A 12,723-nucleotide genomic window follows, 5' to 3' on the forward strand; every position below is an offset into this window, starting at 1 on the left:
AATAATGGTGTTATTGTAAGAGATTGGATTTAGAGCAATTAGTAATATTACTTATGTATTAAAGAAGAAAATAAGTATAGATAAAGAAATATTTAAAGACAATATTATGCCCGAAATGGAAAACAGAGAAATGATATAAAATGGATTATGTGTATGAAAAGATACGTAAGAACAATCTGGAAAACACTTTGTTCATAAAATATATATGTTGGGGGGAGGGCAAAAAAATTGCAATTAAAATTGATTTAAAAAACACAAAAAATGATTTTCATGGGTATTCAATCAAACATAATCAAACATGGGTAGTGCAGCCATTGCTAGTGGATCTATCTGATGTTTCATTGCAGAAGAACACTCTGAAATGCAAAATGACCAGTCATTTAAAACTTTATTCAATATAAAAGGAGCAACGGCATGGCTTCCTGATGAGACAGAAACTAAATATCCAAATTCAACCTACAGAATTCAAGAAAAATGCTGTTACCATTCCCATCTTCATATTTAGCTATGTGGCTAAAGATGAGGCTTTAGTGCTGTAAATGATTTGCTACTGAAGAAAAGTAATTGACTGGATGTCGCTGAATGAGGAGACTTGAGAATGAAGCTGACTAAATTGTACCCTAATATGAAACCGCTGTTCAGCAGGCAGAGTAGTAAGCAAGAATAGAACAGTAAGAATTATATATGACAGCGGGAGACATCAGGATTTTAGAGATTCTAAAAATAATAATAATAATAATTTTTTTTTTAAAGGATTTTAGAGATTCTTAGGTGGGGCATGGCCAAAAAAGATTGGAAACCACTGGGTTAGGACATGGACAGGTTTTTCTAGATTATATTCTTTTTCTCAACCACAAACTGAAGGAAGTCCTTTTGTTTTCTTGCAGATGACTCTAGTTCAAAAGAATTGCAGAGAGTGTATCTTACAGCTGATGAAGACAGGTATTTCATGTGATGTTTAGTTGATATCTTGCTCAGGTGTCCTCCTATCTCCCCACCGATTTAGCATACGTAGGCATCCAACACAAGTCATAATAACGTAACAAATAATGCAAATTATAGTCTTGTTATTTAAGCCGTGACATTATAGTCTTGTTATTTAAGCCGCGTGTGATATCACTTCCTTCCAAAGATACCCTTGATAGCATCCGTATTGTACCCAAGGTTTTTCTCACCAGTCTCATTTCATTCAAATATGATTTTCTCGGTGTTTAAAATTTCAGCTCATTCAAATGAACCAGATTTTGCTTTTGAAGGCTAAAGAGTTGCATTATAACTACTAATAGTTGCAGCAAAACTAGGCATAGATTACAAAGTGGCATCCATTGGCAACTTCCACAATATTAGCTGCCTGGCAGAGTCTCCTCACACTTAGAACTTGCATTCATGTGGGAAGGAAGAGTAGGAACATCTGACGACGGTGTAAAAGTATGTCATCTTATTTGTCATCTCAGCTTATACACGAAGCATAGAGAGAGATTGTGTGGGTGTATGTGAGTGAGTGTGGTTTTATTTATTATGGTTGGTCGTCCAGAAAGCTATGTGTATTTCCTGAAGATCTGGGGAGAAAGAAATGATAACTAGCACTCATCAGCAATCTTGGTGAATTCTTTGATCATGATTGTAGGAACAGGCAACACAGTTTCCCACGTCAAAAGAATGGGGAATCTGTAAGGTAAGTCTTAATAGAGACATAGTCACATTTTGTCCAAGGCTGACAGTTTTATGGGCCTTTATGTTTAGGGTGTTGGAACTTTGGAGTGAACTTTATCCAAGGAATTAAAATGATCTACAGTATAGGTCTCAGAATGCAAAAATTGTTACAAACTTAATACAAGACAAGGATGTCCTTTGTCTCCTCTGTTGTTTATCTTGATTTTGGAAGACCTGAATAGAATTATTAAACCAAATGATAAAATAAGGGGTATAAGTATTAAGAAAGAAACTTATAAATTGTGGACCTTTGCTGATGATCTGGTTTTAATTGTACAGGATCCCAAAAATAATATAGACTACGATGAGGAAATTGAATGAATTTGGGGCTTTGACAGGTTTCAAACTAAACAGACAGAAAAACAACAACGCTGACCAAGAATATATCTTCTCAGGATAATGATATATTGAGTAAGGTTTTAGAGACATTGTAACAGTTAAAACAATTAATCCCCACAAGTCCAACTCCTCTAACCTCCCTCAAAATTATGGTAACCAAAAAGTGGTCCACCCCTGTTTAGCCCATAGCCTTAACCCGCGCACCCCTAAATTCAAGATGAAGCAAAGAAAACAGGTTGGACTCCAGCACCCTATAATCCACAACCAATTGTGAAGCACTGTTGTGATTTATGGGAGTTGTGATCCAATTTATAATTATTTTTTTACTTTATTTTAGCTCTTCCATCTCAGCAAGAACAGAGATGATAAAGACATTTTGTTTATTTTTGCATTTCCAAAGCTTTAGTGTGACTCCTGAAGGCTGCCACGTCTTTTTGGATTGCGGCATTCAATTCCATTTCCCACAAGGTGCTACAACTACTCTAGTAACTATTCACTTCCAGAAACACCTCCCTGACCCTCATTGGGTGAAGCTGAAGCACCATGACATCCTGCTAAGTGAAGTCTTGGAACTGCAGCCCCATGGGATACATTTCCAGCAGGTAAGCACAGAGGTTAAGCTAGAACCTTGCAAATGCTCTTGTTCATGTTGGTTTGCAAATTGCAAACTAATATGAACCAGAAGGAGAAAACATGCAGAGCCCAATTCTGGAATTCTTTCCAAAGTCTTTACAACTGTTGCTTTCTTCTATGTGATTAAGTAATTTTTGCCTTCTCTGAATGTGATTCTGCTGTTCCCTTTGATTGAGTCAATACATCTGCACTAGGAAGAGGAGAATAGGCTGCATATCTAAACTCCACTTGAAACAATTAGCAGCATTTTGAGCTATTGCCCATCTTCCTCTCCTTCTAGAATGATTTTTCTTCTTCAGGACCCCTGGTTGGATTTAGTCATTTTCAAGCTCAACCCTACTTTTGATAACTTTTTATTTGACAGAGAAACAGATTGTGTTCTAAGTGCCTGTACTTCCTTTATTTCCATTAGGTTGTTGCAAAACGTGGTGGATTAGTTGCTTGTTAAATAGGCTAATGAGTTGGATTATTTGATGGCTTCTTACTAAATATTTCCATTAGGTTGTTGCAAAACGTGGTGGATTAGTTGCTTGTTAAATAGGCTAATGAGTTGGATTATTTGATGGCTTCTTACTAAAGGTTTAGACTGAATTTTGGATTTACGATAATATAGCTTTCCATCACCACCACCACACAGACACTAATCCAGATTAGAGACCTGGAATTTAGGAAATTAAGGGAAGAAAGTTGTTGAATAAGTATGGGCCTTGTTCACGTGTCCCAGTAATTCTCCATTAGTTATGCAAAAGTGAATTGTAGTAAGAGAAGAAATTGTTTCCTAATTCAGAGAGACTTGTTTAGGACAGAGATGAAACTTGGCTTCTCCCATTTTAGAAAATCCACTAAAATATATTTATTTTAACCTTGCATGAGGCCATCTTTCTTTTAGGTATACAGAGCACTGCAGATCAAGACAACTAGATACAAGAACAGTTTTTCCCGAACGCCATCACTCTGCCAAACAAATAATTCCCTCAAAACTGTTAAACAATTTACCAACTCTGCGCTACTATTACTACTAGTTTTTCTTTTATGTACACTGAGAGCATGTGCACCAAAGACAAATTCCTTGTGTGTCCAATCACACTTGGCCAATAAAGAATTCTTTGAATTATTTTCTTCTCTATGGCAGTGATTTTCAACCTTTTTTGGGCCGCAGCACATTTTTTACATTTACAAAATCCTGGGGCACACCACCAACCAAAATGACACAAAATGGCACTCTAAGACACTCTCCTCTCTTTTCCCATCCCTGTCTCCTCCCCCCCTTGTGTGTGTGTGTGTGTGCGCGCACACTCTTGAACCATTTCCCAAAACAGGTGAGGGCTGGGCGTTTTTTTCTCTCTTATTATTTGGGTGCTTTTTATCATATGCTTTAAATCAAGAGTCACTTCCCTCTCTCTCTTTTGTTTCTCTCTCTTTCCTCTCATTCTCTGCCTCAATCATTTTCTCCTTTCTCTTTTTTTCTCCCCTTTTTTCTCTCGTTTCTCTCTCTCTCTTTCCCTTCCTCTCCTTTTCTCTCTCTCTTTTGCTTTCTTTTTTCTCTCTCTTGCTTTCTTTCCCTTTCTCTCTCTCTCTTGCTTTCTTTCTCTCTTTCTATCTCTCTTGCTTTCTTTGTCTCTCTTGCTTTCTCTCTCTCTCTCTCTCTCTCTCTCTCTCTCCCTCCCCCCTCTCTCTTTCTCTCTCTCTCTCTTGCTATCTCTCTCTTTCTCTCTCTCTCTTTCTCTCTTACACCACGCTGGCAACAGCGGCATCAGGCAGTAGCCGCGGGGCCGTGGCAGGGCAGTCGGCTGTAAGTGGGAGCTCCAGGGCGGAGACACCGGCGGCGGCGGCTGGCCGCCATACATGCTAGCACTGTGCTGGGCATGGGCGTGGGGTTGGCACCTCTGTCTTGGCCCAGCTAGCGAGCCAGTGCCGGCTCCGCAGTGCCAGCATGTATGGTGTCCAGCAACATGTCCAACCGCCACCGCCGGTGCTTCCGCCCTGGAGCTCCCGCTTGTAGCTGACCACCCTGCTGCTACTCCGCGGCTACTGGCTGATGCCGCTGTTGCTGGCATGGTGTACGCTGTTGCCGACCACTCTCAGACACTGCCTGCTGCCGATGCTGTCCCGCCGGGCCCCAAAGCTCACCTGCCACTGCCGCCAGGGAAGCTCTAGACGGGCGGGGCGCTGCAGCTGCCGGAAAACTTGGAAGGCGCGAAGAAGGAAGCTCAGTTTCCGGTCTCACAACTTTTTACTCTTTGCGCCCTTAGCAAAAAGTTGCGTGACTGGAACGTGAGCTTCCTTCTTCGCAGCACACCTGACCATGACTTGCAGCACACTAGTGTGCCGCGGCACACTGGTTGAAAAACTGGAATGATTAAGCACGTGGATGCCTATTTGCAAACAAAACATTATGAAATTACCGGGAGTTCCAAAAAGTATTCTAAGTTACAAGATGCTATCATATCCCTAGAACATCTAGCAAATGGTCTAAAATGAATATCAGCCTGTTAAATATCTCTGTTGCTTTGCTTTGCTGCTTCCCTAAACCTTGGCAGTGACATTTCATGTCAGGCTGTGATATACACTGAGCAGGTGGTGTTGCCCATCTATCTTCGTTGCACAGGCATCCATGTGAAGGAGCAGAGGGCAAAATGATAACTTGCACAATTGAACATCACGCATGCCATAACTAGGATGCAAATATATAATGACAGCCTTTGTGTGATAACATCATTGTACACGTGCTATCAATTTGAGAGATTGTGAATGTTGCTGTTTGCAGGCAGCATGCCGAACTAGGCCAAGTCATGGGTGGAAAAGGATATTCCTTTCTTTTTCATTTAGTGTGAGGTGTAAATCCTTTCGAAGCATGTCTGTGAGAATTTATAGCATTTATGTGTGGACAACTGCACTTCTGATGCTGTAGTATGCTATCTTCCATATGATCACATGCCATTTCCTATATTTTATTTTTATTTTATTTATTTATTTGTCAAACAAGTATAGCATAGTACGTATTAACATAACATAACATATTGCGTCATGAGAGTCCCTTTTCTGCTCCCTGGAGTGAGACTTTTCTCTTGCTCCATATATTGCAAAGCTTGACTAAGTTTGTCTCTGATGGGCTGAACCTATGGACACCCTCTCTTCTATTTTGGCACACTAGGAGGTGCGGATCTGGATGCCCTATGCTTCTCCTCACAGCCTGAATGACCGCGAGCTCATAATTCGAACCTTTGATGGGCAGAGGTGGAGCGATTTGAAAACCAGAGTGAAAGGCAAGGTATGTTGAAGATGGTTGTAATACCCCTTCCTTTCCTTGTCATTTCTTCCTTGTGTCAAATGAGGGGCCCTCATTTGAATTCTTGCGGGAACTTGACTTGACTCTGTCTGATATGAACAATTTCTTATAGTTTAGAACAGCGTTTCTCAACCTCGGCAACTTTAAGACGTGTGAGCTTTAACTCCAAGAATTAAGGATCCTGGACTCCCTTAGCTGTGGCATTCTAGTCTATAGACTGTCTTGTGCACTGGGAATTACATTCTGGGAGTTGAAGCCCACACTTCTTAAAGTTGTTGAGGTTGAAAAACAGTGGTTTAGAAATTATCAAGCTCTTTGGTTGGCATTTAAAGAAATATTCAGTGCATCAATATTTCAGTGGATTTGTTCCGATATAAATTATTTGAAGCAATTATGAACCCCTCATGTGATGAGAGGCAGATGTCCTGTTTTTTATTATATAAAGCTGATAGGTAATTCAATTCATCCTGAGAGCACCAAATTGAGGAAATCAAGCAGGAGCCCTTTGTCGTTCTACTTACCTGCTAGGACCTATACGTCACTGAGCATCTTACATTTCCTCTTACAGTAAAAAAGATAAAAGAAAAGAAAAGAAAAATAATGACACAATAACTAACAAAGAAACCATGGCTACTGAGAAGAAAATCAGACACAACTCAGGGTATGTTAGGCATTCTTCTAAGGTCATTTTCAAAAGCCAGATTTTAATAGTTCTGCTAAAACAGCAAGCTAGAGCTAGTCCAACTTCACTATTAAGCCCTGAATTATAATCAGTGGTGAAATCATTTTTTAAAAAATTACTGGTTCTGTGGGTATGGCTTGGTAGGTGTGGTGTGGTTTGGTGGGCATAACAGGGGAAGGATACTGCAAAATCTCCATCCCCAACCCACTCCAGGGAAGGATACTGCAGAAGTCTCAGGAGAAGGGTGGCATAGAAATTGAATAAATAAATGAATGAATGAATGAATGAATGAATAAATAAATAAATAAATAAATAAAAAATCTCCATTCCCACCCCACTCCTGAGGATAGGATATTGCAAAATCTCCATTTACACCCTACTCTGGGATCAGCCAGAGATGCTATTTGCTGGTTTTCCAAAATTTCTGCTACCAGTTCTCCAGAACTGTGAGAACTTGCTGGATTTCATCCCTGGTTATAATCTACTGTAGTAGTGAGTTGGTGTCTGTATCTTTAAAGTGCTTCCATATTTCCTGAAGGTTCTCTTCATTCTTCCACATTCTTGGACAGAAGCATTCGGCTTGCTGCAGTGTCTCCCACTTCTCCTGGTTTTTGGCCATCTCACGTCTTGTGGAAAATGAATGCAAAATCTGTCAGGAAGGGGGCTTGCTCTTTTCAACCGTCGATCCCAACATCAAAGTGACCTTTCCTCCTGGTGTGACCGAGGAGATGAGGACAGTGAAGCTTCAGGTAAGGAAGAAACCACCCACCCAAACCGACAAGTACAGATAAACATTGACTCACAGTAATCCAGCCTTCCAGTAAAAAAAAAAATTGCCTTCCTTACAAGATTAAAAAATCACCTGGTTCAGGTCACACAATTTGCATCATGTGAGTTTAAAGCCATACAGTTAAAAGACAGGTCTTGAAATAATTGCTTAATCTCATGGTTGACTTGTGTAGCCAGCCCTCAATTTCCAACCCCCCTTCCTTTAATTAATCCACGATTCTAGTTTGTAAAACTTCATTAGGGTTGTTGTTTAATTTCAGCCAGGAAAGCTAGTGAGAATGCAAATACAGTGTTCCCTCGATTTTCGCGGGGGATGCGTTTCGAGACCGCCCGCGAAAGTTGAATTTCTGCGAAGTAGAGATGCGGAAGTAAATACACTATTTTTGGCTATGAACAGTATCCCAAGCCTTCCCTTAACACTTTAAATCCCTAAATTACAATTTCCCATTCCCTTAGCAACCATTTAGATTATTACTCCGATGACGTCATATGTCATACTGCCCAATGATGTCATATGTCATTGCCAAACTTTCATCGGCCTTTAATAAATATTTTTAAAATAAATTTTCATAAGTAAACATATATATTATGTTTACTTATTAAAATTTATTTTAAAAATATTTATTAAAGGCAGACGAAAGTTTGGCAATGACATATGACGTCATCGGGCGGGAAAAACCGTGGTATAGGGGGGGACCCGCGAAGTATTTTTTAATTAATATTTTTGAAAAACCGTGGTATAGACGTTTCGCAAATTTCGAACCCGCGAAAATCGAGGGAACAGTGTAATCAGAGCCTGATCGCACTCTGCAATTCTGTGCATATAGTTTTCACTATTAATATCTTTATGGAGAACAGTATGTTGCTACATGAGAAAAGTGGTATTCAATTTTTTTAAAGATCTAGTTTTTAGATCTGCATAGACAGAAGGGAAATGAAGTTCAGATTTACAGTAAGTGCCTGAAGTGCTTGCTCAGTGCTTGCTATTGTTTCAGAGTCTCCAACTCATCCACCTTCTCCTTCCCACTCTGTTGCTTGAGGCATATTCATAGAAACATAGAAACATAGAAGACTGACGGCAGAAAAAGACCCCATGGTCCATCTAGTCTGCCCTTTTACTATTTCCTGTATTTTATCTTACAATGGATATATGTTTATCCCAGGCATGTTTAAATTCGGTTACTGTGGATTTACCAACCACGTCTGCTGGAAGTTTGTTCCAAGGATCTACTACTCTTTCAGTAAAATAATACTTTCTCCTGTTGCCTTTGATCTTTCCCCCAACTAACTTCAGATTGTGTCCCCTTGTTCTTGTGTTCACTTTCCTGTTAAAAACACTTCCCTCCTGAACCCTATTTAACCCTTTAACATATTTAAATGGTTCGATCATGTTCCCCCTTTTCCTTCTGTCCTCCAGACTATACAGATTGAGTTCATGAAGTCTTTCCTGATACGTTTTATACTTCAGACCTTCCACCATTCTTGTAGCCCGTCTTTGGACCCGTTCAATTTTGTCAATATCTTTTTGTAGGTGTATTCTTCTTGACATTCATCTCTAAGACAAAATATTAGCTTACATAAAATGTGTGTTTGTTTGTGTGTGTCACATTCAGAATAAAGCATACTATTTGCATGCATTTTTGTAGAACAACAGTTTGGGCCTTTTGCAAAATTTGAATATTGGTGGAGCAGTATTTGCTGTTGCTTTTTAAAAATGAACATCGTTTCATTTTCTGAATAGGCTGTCAGAAATGCTAGCCGTGCTTCATTTTAATTCCATAAAAATTCAAACCCAAAGGCTACTACGTCTTCCCATTGAGAAAAAGAAATTGACCAAGACAACCTTTTTCTGCTTGAGAGGCATTTTCTTGTCTGGAGATTAGGCACATTCAGGATTTACAACAAAATCAAGGAATTGCTGAGTTATCTCTGCCTTAACTTCTCGGAGCCAGATTTCAGAACTAACAACTGGAAAGGCTGAGCCCAGAGCCTTCACAAGGAACAAATTGAGGCCTGAACATGTGGCCAGAATCCAAGAGACTTCCTGTTTATTTTTTTCCCCCAAGGGCATCCCTTAAACCAGTGTTTCCCAACCTTGGCAACTTGGAGATATTTGGACTTCAACTCCCAGAATTCCCCAGCCAGCGAATGCTGGCTGGGGAATTCTGGGAGTTGAAGTCCAGATATCTTCAAGTTGCCAAGTTTGGGATACACTGCCTTAAACCAATGGCCCCCAACAGAGACAGATTCCGTGGAAAGAGGTTTTTCCTTGGACCGAAGGGGGCATGGTTTCATGTGCTGCCTGCATCCCTCAGATGGGATTTCGCTTGTTTACATGGTCCGGTTTCTGGTATGCTGCATATTAGTGCTGCTCCACGGACCTGGAATTGGGGACCCTTGCCTTAAATTACATCAGTTTCCTCTCCAGTAAATCTCTTGATGTTCAAAATCAACTTTATGCTGTGGGAAGAGGTCCTGAGAGATTATTCGTGTATGGAAGCCCACACAGTCTTGAATGAGTCTGATTATCTTCTTTACTTACTTATTTATTTTTTCAGGTGCTTCCTGTATCAACAATGGACCTGAGAGAAATCACTGGTGATTCTGAAACAATTGCCAGCCCTCTCCTCTGCCTCTCTCAAAGTTCCACTGTGGACTTTCTTCAGCCTGTTAAAATTCAGCTTCCACTGCCTCCTGGTGTCACAGGTTAGTTTGCCAGTTTTTAAAAAAATGTTTTCATGGGATGAGAATATTTCTTTAAAATATGCACCTCCCTGAATTTCGAGAGCAGTTCAATTCCCTTAATATAGTTATATGCAATTTCAAGACCATTTATCTTCTGCTGAGGAAATTAGGTTAGGTTGTTAAGGCTAGGCATTGCAAAAGTTTAGGGCAGTTCAGCTCTATCCTGCAGAACATTCATTGTTTACATTCGGTCAAACTATCATAGTCCTTTCCAAATGTTATCTGTCCCATCAGTGACATAAGCCAGCCTCCATCTCCTCTGATGCAATTATAAACTGAAAAGAGTTCAAGCTTTAAGTTTATGGCCAACATCTTTTCATTTTTTCCCCCCCTCAGGACTAACCTTGGATCGTTCCAGAGTACATTTGTTGCACAGTGACTGGGATGCTCAGAACTGGATTGACATCACGGATCAAGTGATACTGGAGTTCACCCACCTCTATGCCTTATTTGAAGTTACACACTTCTCTTGGTTAGTGGGCCACATAGTTCCCTCTAAGCTGAGCAGTGAGCAATCGCTCACTTAAAAATCATCATCAACTCAGAGTTTTCCAAACCTGCCCAGAAGCCGAGAGGGAAAGAGCGAGAGGGAAGGAGAGAGAGAGGAAGAGAGGAAGAGAGGAAGAGAGAGAAACCGATAGAAAAAAGAGAGGAAGGAAAAGAGAAAGAAAAAGAATGGGAGTAAGGAAGAGAGAAAGAAAATCAAAATCTAGTTTGAAACTAGCTCAACTATTTAAGTGGCATTTTGTTATTGATAGAGTTGCCCTATTATGAGCTCACTGTTATAGACACACAGTACAGTATTGTATTTTGAAATTCTCTGAGGCAAAACAGGGTGGGTTTTTTATTTGTTTGTTTGTTTATTTGTTTATTTGTTTATTGTTTATTTCTGTGCCGCCCAGTCCTGAAGGGACTGCCACTCAGACACTATACTTTTCCGCCCACCCACCCCAAAAATTAGAGGGAACACTGGTGGGCCAGCGGTCACAATCTTAACCTCAGTAGCACTTAAGTGGTTGTGGACTCTGTGGCTAGGGATCATTTGGGCCAATGGTTTTTTTTTCCTCTGGTAAGCAGCAAATATTCTCAATTGGCCTTTCTGTTATATTTACAACAGAATTTATATGCATTTGGAGCATTTTATTTGGCCATAAGGGCTGAAGCCCTGCTTACACAGTTGTTTTGCAAAACAACTTAGATAGCCATTTGTCTGACATGGTATAGACTAGAATCTCCTACATGAGCAGGGGGTTGGAGTAGAAGATCTCCAAGGTCCCTTCCAATTCTGTTACTCTGTTAAGTGATAGTGTTGTGGTTAGCTCTGGCCCTGCTCCTGCCCCAAGGACTGTGGATGTGGGGGAGACATCCACATGCTGCAGGCCTGTTTTGCCCCCGGTGGAATCTGCTGATGAAGGCTCCTCTGACCAAGAAGACATGAGTGACAGGGAGGAGGAGAGTGTGGCAGACAGCTCAGAAGGAGATCAATTATCTAGCTCCTCCTTGGATTCAGAACAAGAGTTAATGATACAGCCACGCATGCGGAGAGCGATGCATAGGCAACAAAGACTGAGAGATTATTATCAAAGAAAATGAGGCCAGCTGTGGTTGGGTGGGGCTGTGGTAATTAGGGAGGCTGCTATAAATAGCAGTCTGTGGGTTTGGCCACTGTGGAGGATTATCTGATCGTTGTGTTTCGTGCCTACTTTACTGACTTTGACTTTTTGGGTGCTGATTTTCCCCCGCTTTGAAACTAAACCAGAGCAAAGTGTGTTTCACTTTGTGAAAGAAGAAGGACTGTGAATTGCTTCACAGCTGCAAGCTAAGTATCACAGAACTGATAAGGGATTTGTACAAATTACCAGTTTGTTTGGAGATGAGTGCTCTTTGCTATACCAAAAGAGGCCTTGGTTTAAGTGAATTTTCATTATAAAGAACATTGTTTTGGAATTTTCAAATGTGTGTGTGTCTGAAATTTGTACCTGTGCATTTTTGGGAGGATTCTACCAGAGAGACCGACAGAACAGATAGGAAAAAAGCTGTTCCCACATTTTGCTGAGGTTGCTTTCCTTCTTTAGAATGCTTTAAAATTCAGGAAGTGGACACCAAGCAACCCAGAGATACAGAGTGCCTTCCTTATGCATAGCCTCATTATCTGCAGTTTCTAAGCAGAGGCCAGAGCTCAATATAATACAAAGATTTTTCATATTGGAAATTTAGATATTTTTTGGGGAGGTTACTTTACGCACATAGGTTATGGTGTATGTGTACCGTACATGTTTAAGATGTAGATTAGAATACCTGCTGCATATTTGTTGTTCTTCCTGCAGCACGTTTTTCTGGATCAACCTAGGGAGCAAGGCTTCACATGGCTTCTTCATAGCAGCTGGCTTTCTCTGACTTAGCTCTGATGGAGAGAATCATTCAGTGTGCATCCATGGGGCTCAAAAGGATTTCTCTTCTCCCCATAGTCAAAGCCTCTTGATCCTGCTATTGAATGCTCACACAGACTCCAGAACTCCTGTCCTCTCCTTGC

The 12,723-nt window shown here is 40.5% G+C and overlaps 1 protein-coding gene across 1 annotated transcript in view; it reads left to right on the forward strand.

Annotated features, from left to right (window-relative positions):
• PIDD1 (p53-induced death domain protein 1) overlaps positions 1-12,723 on the forward strand; it is a 37,442-nt gene that overhangs the window by 11,576 nt on the left and 13,143 nt on the right. Inside the window, exons 5-10 of the mRNA XM_070765350.1 lie at positions 888-942; positions 2,453-2,654; positions 5,840-5,956; positions 7,226-7,405; positions 10,004-10,151; positions 10,527-10,662. Coding sequence (XP_070621451.1) covers positions 888-942; positions 2,453-2,654; positions 5,840-5,956; positions 7,226-7,405; positions 10,004-10,151; positions 10,527-10,662 — 838 coding nt within the window. The remainder of the gene's footprint in view (positions 1-887; positions 943-2,452; positions 2,655-5,839; positions 5,957-7,225; positions 7,406-10,003; positions 10,152-10,526; positions 10,663-12,723) is intronic.

Source organism: Erythrolamprus reginae, chromosome 1 (assembly GCF_031021105.1).
Source record: "Erythrolamprus reginae isolate rEryReg1 chromosome 1, rEryReg1.hap1, whole genome shotgun sequence".
Lineage (NCBI taxonomy): Eukaryota > Metazoa > Chordata > Lepidosauria > Squamata > Dipsadidae > Erythrolamprus > Erythrolamprus reginae.